General features: G+C 37.3%; 3 protein-coding genes across 4 annotated transcripts; 1 reads left to right on the forward strand and 2 right to left on the reverse strand.

Annotated features, from left to right (window-relative positions):
- Positions 1-663: 663 nt before the first annotated feature.
- LOC112784943 (homeobox-DDT domain protein RLT1) lies at positions 664-10472 on the forward strand. Of its 2 annotated transcripts, none has more exons than XM_025828315.3 (18): positions 664-1968; positions 2124-2588; positions 2822-2901; positions 3749-4156; positions 4268-4357; positions 4448-4612; positions 4712-4934; positions 5062-5162; positions 5389-5475; positions 5579-5731; positions 5837-5992; positions 6205-6414; positions 6489-7160; positions 7240-7794; positions 7969-8595; positions 8699-8803; positions 8892-9155; positions 9404-10472. In XM_025828315.3, exons 1-18 carry the CDS (start codon positions 1770-1772, stop codon positions 10181-10183), a joined length of 5340 nt encoding a protein of 1779 aa, XP_025684100.1. In that variant the 5' UTR covers positions 664-1769; the 3' UTR covers positions 10184-10472. The 2 variants fall into 2 exon arrangements, with proteins under 2 accessions (XP_025684100.1, XP_025684101.1); XM_025828316.3 differs by having other exon boundaries at positions 9407-10472.
- Positions 10473-10547: 75 nt separating this feature from the next.
- On the reverse strand, positions 10548-12330 carry LOC112784944 (uncharacterized). Its single transcript, XM_025828317.3, has 3 exons — positions 11998-12330; positions 11395-11843; positions 10548-11157 (listed from the first exon to the last, which is right to left on the reverse strand). Exons 1-3 carry the CDS (start codon positions 12160-12162, stop codon positions 10731-10733), a joined length of 1041 nt encoding a protein of 346 aa, XP_025684102.1. The 5' UTR covers positions 12163-12330; the 3' UTR covers positions 10548-10730.
- Positions 12331-13486: 1156 nt separating this feature from the next.
- LOC112782930 (uncharacterized) lies at positions 13487-14984 on the reverse strand. The gene is made up of 3 exons (XM_025825608.3): positions 14709-14984; positions 14171-14604; positions 13487-14081 (listed from the first exon to the last, which is right to left on the reverse strand). Exons 1-3 carry the CDS (start codon positions 14871-14873, stop codon positions 13643-13645), a joined length of 1038 nt encoding a protein of 345 aa, XP_025681393.1. The 5' UTR covers positions 14874-14984; the 3' UTR covers positions 13487-13642.
- Positions 14985-15129: the final 145 nt, after the last annotated feature.

The raw sequence follows: 15129 nt of genomic DNA on the forward strand, positions 1-15129 counted from the left end.
GGAAAGCTCTCAAGACCATTAACCACAACTTCCCAATTAAGGTTCCAAGGGTTTCATCATTCTAATTCTAAACAATGCAATTTCACATATCATTCCTTGACCTTGACTCGCATATCTAATCATGATTTTGCTTTCAGTTTCAAAGAGTAACAACAAAAAATAGGAGAAGAACGTTCTTGAACAAAGAGAAGAAGGTGAAGAGCAATAGAGATGGGATGCTGAAATTAGGGTTGAAAATAGGTAGAGAGACCATAATGGGTCAAATAGTTTCAATTGCCACCTCACTGGAGATGTGGAGAGAGACCAACATGGTGCATTTTTAACAAAATCAGTGATATAAACAATGTAATTAATAAGTCAAAGATTAAATTGGTGTAATCCGTGAATCTCAGGACCACTTTGGGGTTTAACTCCTAATTCTAGTCCCAACTTTCAAACACTACCCTAGAGAGCGCTGCAGAATCCAGACCAATAAGGATGGGAACTAATTCACCTAAGTATGAGTGTATCACGCATTGGGCCTTTCTTGTTTCGGAAAAACACATGACAAATGAGTATACAAAAAAAAGAAGCCCATTGGGCACCATCCAAAAAGGGAAATGGGGCCCACAACAACACGAACCTCAAAGGCTCAAAACATCAATTCGATCATTGCACGCTTTTGAATTGAATTGAGCCTTCAAAAACACAAAATACAAACTTTTCAAAGAACCAAATCCAATGCAAAATTGCAACAAACACAAGCACACTCAGTAAATATTCTCTCTCTCCAATTAATTCGCCAACTATAAAATCAAAATAAAAAATATTAAAAAGAAACAAAATAATAACAAAATTCGCAAAAGCAAAAGCCGAAAGAAAACCTGAGGGTGAGGGGGTGGAAAAAAGGTTCATCAAAATTAAAAACAACGTGGGAAGAGAGAGAAGCACTCACACATGCACACACTAACACAGAGTCAGAGTCAGAGAAACATTTCATTTCATTTCTTCTCATTTTTGTTTTAAAAAAGGAAAATTTTGAAACATAAACAAAAGAAAAAACAATTCTTCTTTCTTTGTGTTTGGTTTTTGTTTTTTAGTTAAAAGGTCCTGTTTGACACGAACATCAAGCAATCGCACCGTTCGTTCATAAAAACGAAATAAAAAGAAAGAAAGAAAAAAGAACAAAAACAGATTATTATTATCACAATTATTAAAAAAGGGGGATTAATTATGAAAGGTGGTGATGGAGTTATTGTAGTCAAGAGCAACTGTTGTTGCTTTTGGTTAATTATTTTAGGTTTTCGATTATTATCTTTATTATTATTATTATTGTTTTTCCTTTGGCTTTGGTTCTTTTATTCTTCTGCATGCTTTCATTTCATTGTTCTATCTTTTCAATCCCATATTACACGCTGCTTTTCCATTATCCTTTTTCAAATTTCCAAATTTATTCACCCAATTGATGATTTTTTGTTATTTATTTATTTTTCATCTATCAGGATAACAATCCTGTGCCTTTTCCATTCCTTGACTACTACGGAATTTTGATTTTTCAAGAGAGAGAAAGGCCTCAAATCAAAGAGAGAGATAGAGAAAAAAGAGTAGCATAAAAAAATTAAACACCAAAACGATTCCTTTTTGGTTACCCTAATTTTGTTTCTGTGCTGCTTTGTTTTTCTTCTGCTGCTGCTGCTGCTACTGGTGCTGCTCCTTTTTCGTTGTTTTGTGGGTTCTGGATTTCTAGGGTTTGAAAGGGGAGAAAGTTTCGATCTTGATCGGGTTCGAAAATGGAGGGGGAAGCTGCTTCGGACGCAGAGATTGAGAACAATAATACTCAGAAGAGGGAAGATGCTGTTGGTGATAACAGCAATGAGAACAACAATGGAAGCAACAGCAAAATTGGTAACTCGAATGAGGGTCAGAGCAAGCCCAAGCGACAGATGAAGACCCCTTTTCAGCTTGAGACACTGGAGAAAGCTTATGCTTGTAAGTGTGTTATTCAGTTCTCAGAAATTTTATGCTGTTTATTTAGTGATGTTTTTGAAGTTGAAGGGTTTTAGTTTCCTCTCCTGGGGTGTGTTCAGTTTTTGTTTTAACTGTTATGTGTTAATTTTGATGGAAATTTTGGTGCTTTTTATTAGTGGAGACTTACCCTTCAGAGACAATGAGGGCTGAGCTCTCTCAGAAGTTGGGGCTGTCCGATCGGCAGCTACAGATGTGGTTCTGCCACCGCCGGCTGAAGGACAAGAAGGATTTGCCGCCTAAGAAGCAGAAGAAGGCAGTGCCGGCGCCAGTGCCAGTGCCAGTGCCAGTGCCGGCACCACCTGTGCCAGATTCTCCTCCAGACCTCAGACTGGGCCCTGAGCAAGTTAATGAGTATGGATCCGGGTCAGGTTCGGGCTCCAGCCCGCTTACCCGCCCTGAGTTTCGAAATGTAGTTCCCCGGGGTGGTATGCTGGGGTACTATGAGCCACCAAAAGCTATGATGGAGCTTAGAGCAATTGCTTGTGTGGAGGCACAGTTGGGGCAGCCACTGAGGGACGATGGACCCATACTCGGAGTAGAGTTTGATCCTTTGCCCCCAGGTGCTTTTGGGGCACCCATAGGTATGTATACTTGTGTCGCTATCTTTGCTTATATTTAAGTGATGTATTGTATGTTATGCTTGTGTTAACTGTATGATGCATTATGTGTTATTAGTTTATTTACTTGGACTTTAGCTCTCTTTGCTCCTGTGCACGGAATGTGATGTTCAGCTTTGTTTGCCATCTGTATGGCTGATTGATCGACATTTTCCTTGTTTGGCCACTCAAACTTCTGGTATTTTCTTGTGATGCAGCTGTTACAGAACAGCAAAAGCGACCTAGTCTTGCTTATGACAGTAAAATGTATGAAAGACACGATGTTAGAACAAATAAGGTTGGTTTTCTATATCCTGTAACTGCTCAATATGTTGATGACTTGGTCAGTGAAATGAGCCTTGTCTTGAGCATCATTTTGTTTTTTTTTTTTTTATATCATGTTGTAAAGATTGGGTGTTTTTTTTTAATCTGTTCCCTTTTATGTCAGAATCTAATCTATAGTGCATATACCTTTAATTCCTAATTGGTTTACATTTTCACCTTCCCTTTTTTCCCTGAATCACTTAACTGTTCTGGCTTCAATATTGATATGGGCATTTTGTTTCTTTAACTTCTACACTTTTACACACATTTTATATAAAAAGATAAACATCTAATGTTGCTATTGTAGAATTTGGTGTTCACTTGGCATAAATGTGTGTGGTTTGTTTGAGTCAGGATTGCCCTTTGTTCAATCTTCCAAATAAAAACAATTTGGATATGGTATAAATAAGTTAAAAAATGTAAATAAAAATAGCATGTAAAAAATTTTTCTAATGAAATTAGTCGCAAGTATTGACACAAATGATATATGTCAATAATGTTGCATAATCCTTTGACTGAGCTTAGAAAATAGTGAATATCCGTAGTTTGCCATTTATGAATACTTGAAAACCATATAAATGTTGATGTCTCTGTCTGGGTCTTGCCATTTTCAAATTTGTGTCTCTGTGCTGTTGTCATGTGTCCATGTCATTGTTGGTGCATCATAGGTTTTTCATCTATTTCCAATTAGCAATTTGAAGAAACTAGGCAGCTTTTATTTATGTTTAAATTAATTTTCCTGTCTGGGATGAATATCTTAACTTCTTGGTGTTTTATTTGATATTCTGATTTTAAATTTTAAATGAGCCTTTCTTTTTCAGGCTATGGCGAGGACATTACCGGAATATCCATTTCTTCCAAACCAGCCTGGCATTAGGTCAGATGCCTTTGGACAATTAAATCCACCTCATTTACATGATCCAATAGACGGTCCTTCCAGAACTTCCTTCCCTATAAATGAACAGCTGCACAAAATTCATGCTACCCAAAGTCATTCTGCTCGTGTTCGCGTTTCATCTCAGCAAGACAAGCAAGTGATTCCTTATTCATCTCCTCCTCGAGAAGTTGATGTTGCCCTGCCAAGGGAATCATATGCAAACATAGCTAATGCTGGAATAGACTCCCACTTCGCCGATCATCCGATTGCTGGTCAAGAAAATCCTTATGCTTTACCCAGTGGACAAGTTTTGCAGAACGATATGACAATCCGAATAGAAAAGAAACGAAAGGTATAATTGTTCTGTAAATTTTACCAATATATGCTATTGTCCTCAAGCCATGAAGCTTATTTTAATAATATTTACATAAGGCTGATTTGGTGGTTTTAAAACTTCATTTAGATTGATGATGCCAAAATTGCAAAGGAGGTTGAAGCCTATGAAACGAGGATGAGGAAAGAGCTTGAGAAGCAAGATAACCTTAGACGAAAGGTATTATTGAAATGGATATAGCCTTTTACCGTATTCGTGCAGATCTTAAAAGGAATCTTTAGCTGACCTTTTTTACCCTCTCTCTCTTAGAATGAAGAGCGACTAAGGAAAGAAATGGAGAGACAAGAACGTGAAAGAAAAAAGGAAGAAGAGAGACTGATACGCGAGAGACAGCGAGAAGAGGAAAGATCTAGGCGTGAACAAAGACGTGAAATAGAACGGAGGGAAAAGTTTTTGATGAAAGAACACTTGAGAGTAAGTTTTAGTTATGCCCAATGGTTATATTTTTCTTCTGTATGTTCTTATACAACTTATCCGATTATCCTTTTTCTATTGTGTTCTACATTAAAAAAGGCTGAGAAAAGAAGACGAAAAGAAGAGCTTCGCAAAGAAAAAGAGGCTGAGAGAAGGAAGGCTGCCCTTGAAAAGGCTGCTGCCCGTAGAATAGCTAAGGAATCTATGGAGCTTATTGAGGATGAACAGCTGGAATTGATGGAGCTGGCTGCTACAAGCAAGGGACTTTCCTCGATTATACAACTTGATCTTGATACATTGCAAAACCTTGAATCATTTAGGGGTCAGCAATTTATCTTTATGTTGCTTATGCAATCTAAGATTTGTGATTCATCGAACTTTCAATGTACATCTGTAAATATAAGAAACAAAGAAGGTTCTTCTACTGATACTGTATTATTGTAATGTAGATTCATTGTGTTTTTTCCCACCTAAGAGTGTAAAGCTGAAAAGGCCATTTGCTATCCAACCTTGGATTGACTCTGATCAGAATGTTGGCAACCTCCTCATGGTATGTTCTTATACCAGTCTTGCTTTCAGTGGCAGTTATCTATTGCTATGGTTCTGTGGAGAGTTTTTTTTTTTTTGCTTTCAGTTATCTATGGCAGTTTGTTTGTATAAGATAGTGATGGTTATTTAAGTAAGCCTATATGTTACGTATATATGCAAATCTAGTTGTGTACCACTGAAAAATGTGTTTGCATATCTTATTATGTGTTTTATTGATGTTCTTTCAGGTTTGGAGATTCCTGATTACTTTTGCTGATGTTCTTGAGTTATGGCCTTTCACTCTTGATGAGTTTGTGCAAGCATTTCATGACTATGTGAGTCAATTCAGCATTTGCTCATGATTTTTATGTCAAATGAGTTGTTTTCATGTACTCATTTTCTGATGGTGGATGTTCAACTCAAATCATCTGATCACAGGATTCAAGATTGTTGGGTGAGATACATGTAACTCTTCTTAAAGTTATAATAAAGGACATTGAAGATGTTGCAAGGACACCTTCAACAGGATTAGGAATAAGCCAGAATGGAGCTGCTAATCCTGGAGGTGGCCATCCAGAAATTGTGGAAGGAGTAAGTTGAGATATTTTTAAAATTTTATCCATCCTTTTCAGGCAAATTTAATAATAGTTTTTTCTGTTGCTTTTCACTCTAGTAATACTGTATTTTCTATGCTAGGCATATGCATGGGGCTTTGACATCCGAAATTGGCAGAAGAACTTAAATCAGTTGACATGGCCAGAAATTTTCCGACAGTTAGCATTGTCAGCAGGATTTGGACCAAAGCTGAAGAAAAGAAGTATTACATGGTCATATGCAAATGATAAAGATGAGGTTTATTTTCTTTCTTTTGCTTTGTAGTTATACTTGGTTACTCCATAGTATAGGGCATATTTATGGTAGCATTTCATTCTGCTTTCTTGAGTTGCCTCTTTTACTGTTGAATATTTTCATTCCATTTATGATTTTGCCTGCATGTTAAATCAACATTCAATTTTATCTTTATTTTGACAGATTAAGTGGATCAAAATGTATTATAATTGCAGGGAAGAAGTGGTGAAGATATCATTTCTACACTTCGTAATGGTTCAGCAGCTGTAAGTGCACTGGCAAAAATGCAAGAGAAAGGTCTATTAGCTCCTCGAAGGTCAAGGCACAGGTTAACTCCAGGAACAGTTAAATTTGCTGCCTTTCATGTTCTCTCACTTGAAGGTAGCAAGGGTCTAACAGTACTTGAGCTAGCGGAAAAAATTCAGGTTAATTATTCTTCATTTTAAGTGTTCCTTTTAAAACATTGTCAGCTCTGTTCTAAAGTGTATTTTCCTTCCAGAAATCTGGTCTTCGGGACCTAACCACCAGCAAGACACCAGAAGCATCAATTTCTGTTGCTTTGACTAGAGACACTAAGCTTTTTGAAAGGATAGCTCCATCAACCTATCGAGTGCGTACTGCATTTAGAAAGGATCCTGCTGATGCTGAGTCCATTCTTTCCGCAGCAAGAAAGAAAATTCAGATATTTGAAAATGGATTTCCAGCTGGTGAAGATGCTGATGATGTTGAAAGAGAAGAGTCAGAAAGTGATGAAGTTGATGAGGATCCTGATGTTGATGATCTAGTAAACCCTTCAAGTGCTGATCCAATTTCTGGACAGTTTGATGAACCAAATGTTTCCACACCAAATGGAAAAGAAAATTTGGATAATGATGTAAAACTTGATCAAAATGAGTTTGAAATGGATTTGCCTTGTTTTGTTGAGGATGGTTACAAGGAAGCTGATTGTCCTGGATCTGTCACCGAACAACCTGTTGTTTGTGAAGATTTGAATACTGGAAATCCTGATCAAGACAATATGGAAATTGATGAAAGTCAATCTGGAGAATCCTGGGTGCAAGGACTTGCTGAAGGAGAGTATTCTGATCTCAGTGTAGAGGAGCGTCTAAATGCTCTAGTTGCATTGGTTGGTGTGGCAAATGAAGGAAATTCTATTCGTGTTGTTCTGGAGGTGAACTTTATTCCTTGTAATGTATATCTATCTCTGAGTTGATTTTTGCGTTAATATTTTTATCTGGTGTGCTTTTCAGGATCGTCTGGAAGCAGCAAATGCTCTGAAGAAGCAGATGTGGGCTGAAGCACAGATAGATAAAGTTCGTCTGAAAGACGATACTATTAACAAACCAGATATTCCATTACTTATTGCCAACAAAGTTGAAACACATGACACATATCCTGCTGCTGTGGAGGGCAGTCAAAGTCCAATGCTTGACATTAATATTAATACTATTAATATTGAAACATCACCTGGCACTGCAGAAAACCAAAAGCCAGCACCTGCTGCACAGAGCTTGCATGGTGAAAAGTCCTCCCTAATTCAAGATTTGTGCACAGGCACAGGTCCAGATCACCCTCAGGTGCAGGTACCTCCACAATATTCAAAAAGATCACGTTCACAGTTGAAATCTTATATTGCCCACATAGCAGAGGAGATGTGTATCTACAGGTCTTTACCCCTTGGCCAAGATCGCAGACGTAATCGATATTGGCAGTTTGTTGCTTCTGCTTCTAGCAATGATCCTGGTTCTGGTAGGATCTTTGTTGAATATCATGATGGCAATTGGGGGCTTATTGATTCTGAAGAGGTAAATTGTTTATTCAATATTCCATTGTTTGATCCTTGTTTTGCTGCTCAACTGCATTCTAGATTGGTTTTGACATAGGTGCAATGTTTCTCCCAATGTTAATGGGTTAATAGTTTTGTCTTTATCATTATAATAAAAATATTATTTATAAATTATTCTATCATTTCTATACAGGCCCTTGATATTCTTTTGGCAGCATTGGATTCAAGGGGGATCAGGGAATCTCATCTGCGATTGATGCTGAAAAGGATTGAGAAGTCCTTTAAAGAAAATGTTCGAAGGAATACACAATGTGCCAGTGCCAAAATAGGGAGCAAAGATAAATTTTCGATCAAAAGTGAAGAAAATAATGGACCATATTCAACACCTGATCGCCATGTTGGATCTGACAGTCCTAGCAGTACTCTTCGTAACTTGAACTCTGACAAATTGGAAACATCATCATCCTTCAAGATTGAGCTTGGGGAAAGTGAGAATGAGAAGAAAGCTGCCATACAAAGGTATCAAGATTTTCAAAAGTGGATGTGGAAAGAGTGCTATAATTCATCAATATTATGTGCAACAAAATATGGGAAAAAGAGATGCAAACCTCTGGTGGACGTTTGTGACCTCTGTCTGCAACCTTATTTTGTTGAGGACTCCCACTGTAAATCCTGCCACAGGACTTCCGCTACAAATAATGGATTTAGTTTTACTAAGCATGCATTTCATTGTGGAGACAAGTTACACAAAAATGTTTCTATGGAATCTTCTCTTCCCTTGCGGACAAGATTGCTTAAGGTTCTGTTTGCTTGTATTGAGGTGAGTTGATGATAACTTTGCATTGTTAGAAGTTGCTTCCCCGTTAAATTGTTAATGGCATCATAAAGTTAGGAGTATACTGTATTTACATTTGGAGTTACAGGCATCAGTTCTCCCCGAAGCATTTGGAACAATTTGGACGAATGATGCTAGGAAGCATTGGGGTGTGAGGTTGAGCAAATCATCCTCTGTTGAGGAGCTTTTACAGGTTCAGTTCTTAACAGTTTTATCTTCTGTATATTTGCATCATTTTAAAATTGGCAATCAACCCCGGACATTAACAACTCATTTTTCAGATATTGGCCTTGTTTGAGAAAGCTCTACGGAGAGATTTTCTATCATCAAACTTCTCTACAACAGATGAACTATTGGGACTGAGCAATATGGGTGGTAATGCTTCACTTACTTCCACTGATCCTGAATCGGTAGCTGTACTTCCATGGGTTCCACAAACTACTGCAGCAGTGTCTCTCAGGCTTCTTGAGATTGATTCATCTATCAATTATGTACATCTTGAGATACCTGAGCCATGCAAAGAGAAAGAAGCGAAAGAGTACATCGTGAGTTTCTCTCATTTTTCAATTTTAGTAGACTGTTTTGAGTCCCTACTTTGATAATAGGATGAAGTTCTCTTGAAAGTTTGATCTATTTTTCTATAATGCAAGAAATACAGTGGATACTAAATCTTTCCTTAAACATATGATCCTGATGTTTTACTTTTTACTTTTGAGCATGTGGGTGGAGGGCAGGAGATCTTTTATGACATGTAATGAAACTCAGAAGCATCTAACTCGCTCTTTCTTTCTAGCAGAAGCTTCCTTCAAGATATACGTCCTTCAAATGCAATAGAGAGGTTGAACCAGCAGAGTTAGGGCATGGTGAATTCATTAAAGATAAATCTGCTTCAAAGAAAATTGTTCGAAGTGGTAATAAACGTGGACGAGGGTCTAATGATCAAGGACGGGGTAAAAAGATGTCTAAAAGAATGTACAGTTCCAAACGAGATACTGGCCGCCGAAATGTAAAGGTCAATGAGAATCTAAGTGACAAGCTAAAACAGCAGGGACGAGTACTACAAGGATCAGCTGGTGGTCGTGGTCGCCGAACGGTAAGGAAACGGAGAGTGGAAAAGAGAGCTGTTGAAGATTTGTTGCTGGGCCATACCGCAGTGAGTCATAGCCCCAATATTGACAGAGAACCATTGAGAAGATTTGATGAGGAGTGGGATGGTGAAAGGGCAAGTCCCATGACTCCCGTCCACATTGAAATTGATGACAATAGCAACAGTGCTGAAGAGGTGGAATCTGATGACAACGGCCAAGCAGTAGAATATGATCAAGGTAACTGGGAGGTGGGTTATAATGGCATTCCCGCCAACAGTTGGGGTAGGGACTTTGCTGGAATGAGTGATGAAGATGCGGATGCTTTTGAAGATGACAATGACAACAACAATGACAACGGCATTGAAGAGAACGAAGAAGAGGATTCGGAAGCAGATGTTATGAGTGAGGGTTCAGATGGCATGGCACATAGGGTCATAAATGAAGAAGGCTCAGACTCATCTGAATCTGAAGATTCCTATGATTAGAACATCCATTTAGTTGATCGAAGGAATATGATTTGCATCTCAAGGCTGTATTACATTTTTTCGATATTGCAGCTTCGCAAGAACCTGAGCTCCAAGTCATGTTGCTTGAAGAGTTAGTAGCTGAGTAGATTTATAGTGGTATATGATCCATGCAGAATGGATCCCTGTATTTTTAAGCATGTTGAAGCAGAGGGCCCTGGCAGCCAGCCTCATTTTGTTTTTGCTCTTCTGTTATTGGCCCTTGTAATAGACACTCAATTGATTAATAAATCTAATTACACCTTGATTATCTTTTTGTTGCTTGGACTAGTTACTAAATGAAATTACTGTATGAACTGTAATTTCAGAGTGTAATGCTTCCATCTTCAATCTAACATTGTAGGGTTTTATTTGCATGGATGATATTACAGTAACACAGCAATCACAAACCAAACCCATCTAAAATGCAGGACTAAAAGGGAGAAAAAGAAGAATGGGAACAAAAAAAAAAATATAAGACTATTATTATACACAACATATACTCTGCAATTGTTGCACCCGAACTTTCCTAGTTTTGATTTTCTGCCCCAGCATCAACCTTGTCTGTGACTAGTATGTTGAACTTGATCCTAAGGTCACCCCTCTTTGAAGGATCCTTTGGAAACGGCATACCTTCTCCTGCAACCACCTCTTCATAGTTTGGACTAATCACATTGTTTACAGCAATGGTCAGATCCCTGCCATCTAGAGTTGTAAGATGGACAGTGTAGCTTGATTGTGCTTCAGCTTCGGTAAGTGATATCTCTTCTGTGACAACCAAATCATTACCGTCTCTTGTAAACACATTGTGAGGCTTCTCATCAATGATGAACACAATATCTGCAGCAATTACATTTGGCTGCTGGTTTCCTTTCTCCTGGAATGTGACTTTTGTTCCCTTTTTCCAGCCAGGTTTGATTTCAATGGTCAAGATTTCCTCCACATGAATAACTTTCCTGCAAGTAACAAGTCAAAACGACGAATTAGTTTTCCTTTTAGTTTCAGATTCGTTCAGTATAGAAGAACAATCCAGCTAAACTCAACTAAATAATTATACAACTATGAACTATCTAAAGTTGGAAACATGTACTTTCTTACCTTAAACATAAAACTAAATTTTTGAGTCCAAAACAATAGGACTCACTTTCTATTCATGAAATTTACCAGAGAAGACAGTTCAATCATAAACTTACCCACTTGCATCCACAACTTCCCTTGAAATCTTCATCTTTTTGGTAGTGCCCTTGTAGAGTTCCTCAAGGGTGCAAAGTAGTGTGTTTTCAATGGGAGGAGCCCTGCGTGGACTTTGATTCATGGGTGTGGCTTCTTCTCTAGCTGAACTGAACATGTCACTGCCAAATATTCCACCAAAGGATCTTGACACCCAAGATCCACCATAACCACCCCTCATGCCCCTTCCCCTTCCCATTCCCATTCCTCCATAGGGGCTTGAAGATCCAAAAACTTCAGCAAAGATGCTTTCTGCATTTCTGGGGTTGAACCTAAACATTGTTGGTCCATCCCCACCATGGAAGAATGAAGCTCCACCACCACCACCACCACCAGGAGGTTGTCTTTTCCCTTTAAGGACATCTTCTCCATATTGATCACAAATTGCTCTCTTATGCGGATCACTTAGAACCTTCAACAAAACCAATATACCAACTCAGAATTCTATCTATTCATAGCATCAAACTCCAGAGGTTTTAAAATCCCTAATAATCAACATCAATGATCATGATTACTGAGTATCTAGCAATTCAAATCTAAGAGGCTTGAAAGAAGGTGTACCTTACCTCATAGGCTTCAGAGATCTGTTTGAATTTAGTCTCAGCATCTTTGTTGTTGGTTGGATTCTTATCAGGGTGCCATTTCATGGCAAGCTTTCTATAAGCTTTCTTCAAGTCTTCATCTGTGGCAGTTCTCTCTACCTCCAAGGTCCTATAGTAGTCCAACCCCATATCAATTCCGATTTCTTCTCCTTTTTTTTTCTCTCTTCTAAGAGGTCTTTCCTTTGTTGTTGCTCAAGTGTAGCTATATTTTGTTCTCTGTTATTGTTATTATTATTATTGTGTTTTTGACATCAAATTTTCTGACGGTTGTTTTTAATCTATTCTTCATCTAGTTACTTTAGTCTTTAGAACTTAAGTCCAATTTAAACAAACAGTTTAATTGAACTCTTTTTAAAAAAATAATTTTATTTTAATTTTTTTCTAAACTCCTAAATAGTATTTTAAAAAACTACAATTTAATTTTAAAAATTACACTAAATATTAATATTATTATTTTTTATAAATAAAAAATTAAAAAAAATATTTTTAAAGCTTACCAAATGGCCTTAATAACTTTTCAGCCTCTTTCTTAAGTCCTAGTAATATGCTCATCATGATGATAAGATAAAATAATAATTGTTGGATATCATTGTATTTAAAATTGTTTTTAAGTATCCATGTGATGCACGGGTGGAAAAAAGATGGGATAGCCGATAACGTTCAGTGAGAAACACTGAAACACAGTAGGATTGTAGGAACGGAATGCAACTCTTTTTCCTCGTTTTCTTGCTTTCCTTATTTTTTTTTTACGGTTTCGCTACGTTACTAACAGCATTTCTGTCAATTTCTGTCAACTTTTATGTATAATTGTGTTTAATGAAAGTATCTTCATGGATGTGTCTAATAAAAATGTCTCTTTTATGACTGTGTTTAATAAAAATGTCTTTATAGATATATTTTCTGGATGTGTCTTTTTATATATGTGTTTAAAATATAATATGTTTGATACCCTATATTTTTCTTTTTTTTTTTTATCTTTTGGGTTGGGTCAGGGACTGGGCCTTGTGCTTTGGCATATGAAGGAATAAATAAGTCTTGGTAAAAAAGCATGACAGAAAAAAAAAGTCTTGGTAAAAAAGGGATAAAGAGACTATTACCCCCTCTATTTTGTCATTTTGCGAGACATTCCATTCGAAATTATATTTTTACAATTATAAAAATATTATTTATATACTAAAATTAATAACTAAAATAATATAAATATATATAATTTAATTTATTTTTAATATATATTTTATATTTTTATATATATTATATATTAAAGACTAATTTTAATAATTAATTTTAATATATATGTAATATAATAATAATTATTATTATGATAAAAAGATTTGACGAAATATATAAGTAGATAACTCATAAAAGCATGTCATCAACGTACTTTGATCCTATGATAATCGATTTTTTTTTGTGTGCCTTTTTGTGTTGTATTAAATTTGGATACAAGAGGATCGAATCAAGAATCCAAAGGAGGATACCCACTGTGTTAAAACTCGATGCACCATGTTGAAAGAGCGCAGTACAAAAAACAATGGATTACTATACACAAGAAAGATACACTTTGCAACATGATTAGACGGCTAATCTAATATAGTCTGGTCTAATTCCACTATGGCCCCAGAAGTTTCTTAAGTCCAGTTTTTTGGTCAGAAGTCAACCTTGCTGGGAACTTGATATCAAACTTGATCCTAAGGTTACCCTTCTTAGAAGGGTCTTTGGGAATTGGCATTCCTTCCCTAGGAACCACTTCTTCATAGCTTGGATGAATCACATTGTTTATGGGAATGCTAAGAACCCTGCCATCTAGAGTTTTCAAATGGACAGTGTAACCTGTTAGAGCTTCAGAAAGTGAAATCTTGTGTGTCACAACCAAGTCATTTCCATCTCTTGTGAACACACGGTGTGCTTTCTCATCAATCACAAACACAAGATCTGCAGCAATCACATTTGGTTGCTCGTTTCCTTTCTCCGGGAACGTTATCTTTGTCCCTTTCTTCCACCCCGGTTTGATTTCTATGGTTAAGATTTCCTCCACCGGCAAAGTTTTACTGCAATGAAACAAACTTTTAACATTCAACAATGGCAAACATTAAAATTGGAAATCATTGAAAAGATAAGGAATGATTGGAGTGCTTACCCGCTTGCATCAGCAATTTCCCTTGAGATCTTCATCTTTTTGGTAGTGCCCTTATAAAGTTCTTCAAGGGTGCAAGGCAATGTTCTTTCTATAGGAGGTGCCTTCCGTGGACCCTGACTCATTGGCCTTCCTTCTCCAAATGAATTGAATATATCATCACCAAAGATTCCACCAAATGACCTTGTTCCACCACCCCTCATCCCGGCACCGGAACCACCACCTCCCATTCCCCCGAAGGGGCTTGAAAATCCAAAGAACTCGGCAAATATGTCATCTGCATTCCTGGGATTGAACCTGAACGTTGTTGTCCCATTACCAGTTTGGAAGAATGAAGCACCACCTGCACCTGCTGCATCTGGAGGTGGCACTTGCCCTTTTAGCCCTTCTTCTCCATATTGATCATAAATTGCTCTCTTCTGTGGATCACTCAGAACCTGCAAGCATCAAAAACCAATGCAACTTAGTTGCATAAGAACAACGAGACATAAATATAATATAATATAATGATTGGAGGAACATCCTATAATTCATTACATACCTCATAGGCTTCGGATATCTGCTTGAATTTAGACTCGGCTTCTTTCTTATTGTTTGGGTTCTTATCAGGGTGCCATTTCATGGCAAGCTTTCTATAAGCTTTCTTCAAGTCATCATCTGTGGCACTCTTATCAACCTGCAGAATCTTATAGTAGTCTACCCCCATGATCACACTAATGTAACAACCAACTTGATTTCGTTCTTTTAATATCAATTTGCAAGTTTCGATCGGAGTTCAACTCAATTCAATTACAAATAGCTAACAAGCTGGACTTAATACTGAAGAAAATGATGAAACGATTTGTCCAGAAGGTGCGCCAATGCTTCCAAGACCAGAAGCATGTAGAACTTTCCATCAATATCTCGATAATGCCACCTCTTTAGATGAATGGCCCTTTTTGGGTAGGCCCGTTTTCGCTAAA

Source organism: Arachis hypogaea, chromosome 20 (genome assembly GCF_003086295.3).
Source record: "Arachis hypogaea cultivar Tifrunner chromosome 20, arahy.Tifrunner.gnm2.J5K5, whole genome shotgun sequence".
In the NCBI taxonomy this organism is placed as follows: domain Eukaryota; kingdom Viridiplantae; phylum Streptophyta; class Magnoliopsida; order Fabales; family Fabaceae; genus Arachis; species Arachis hypogaea.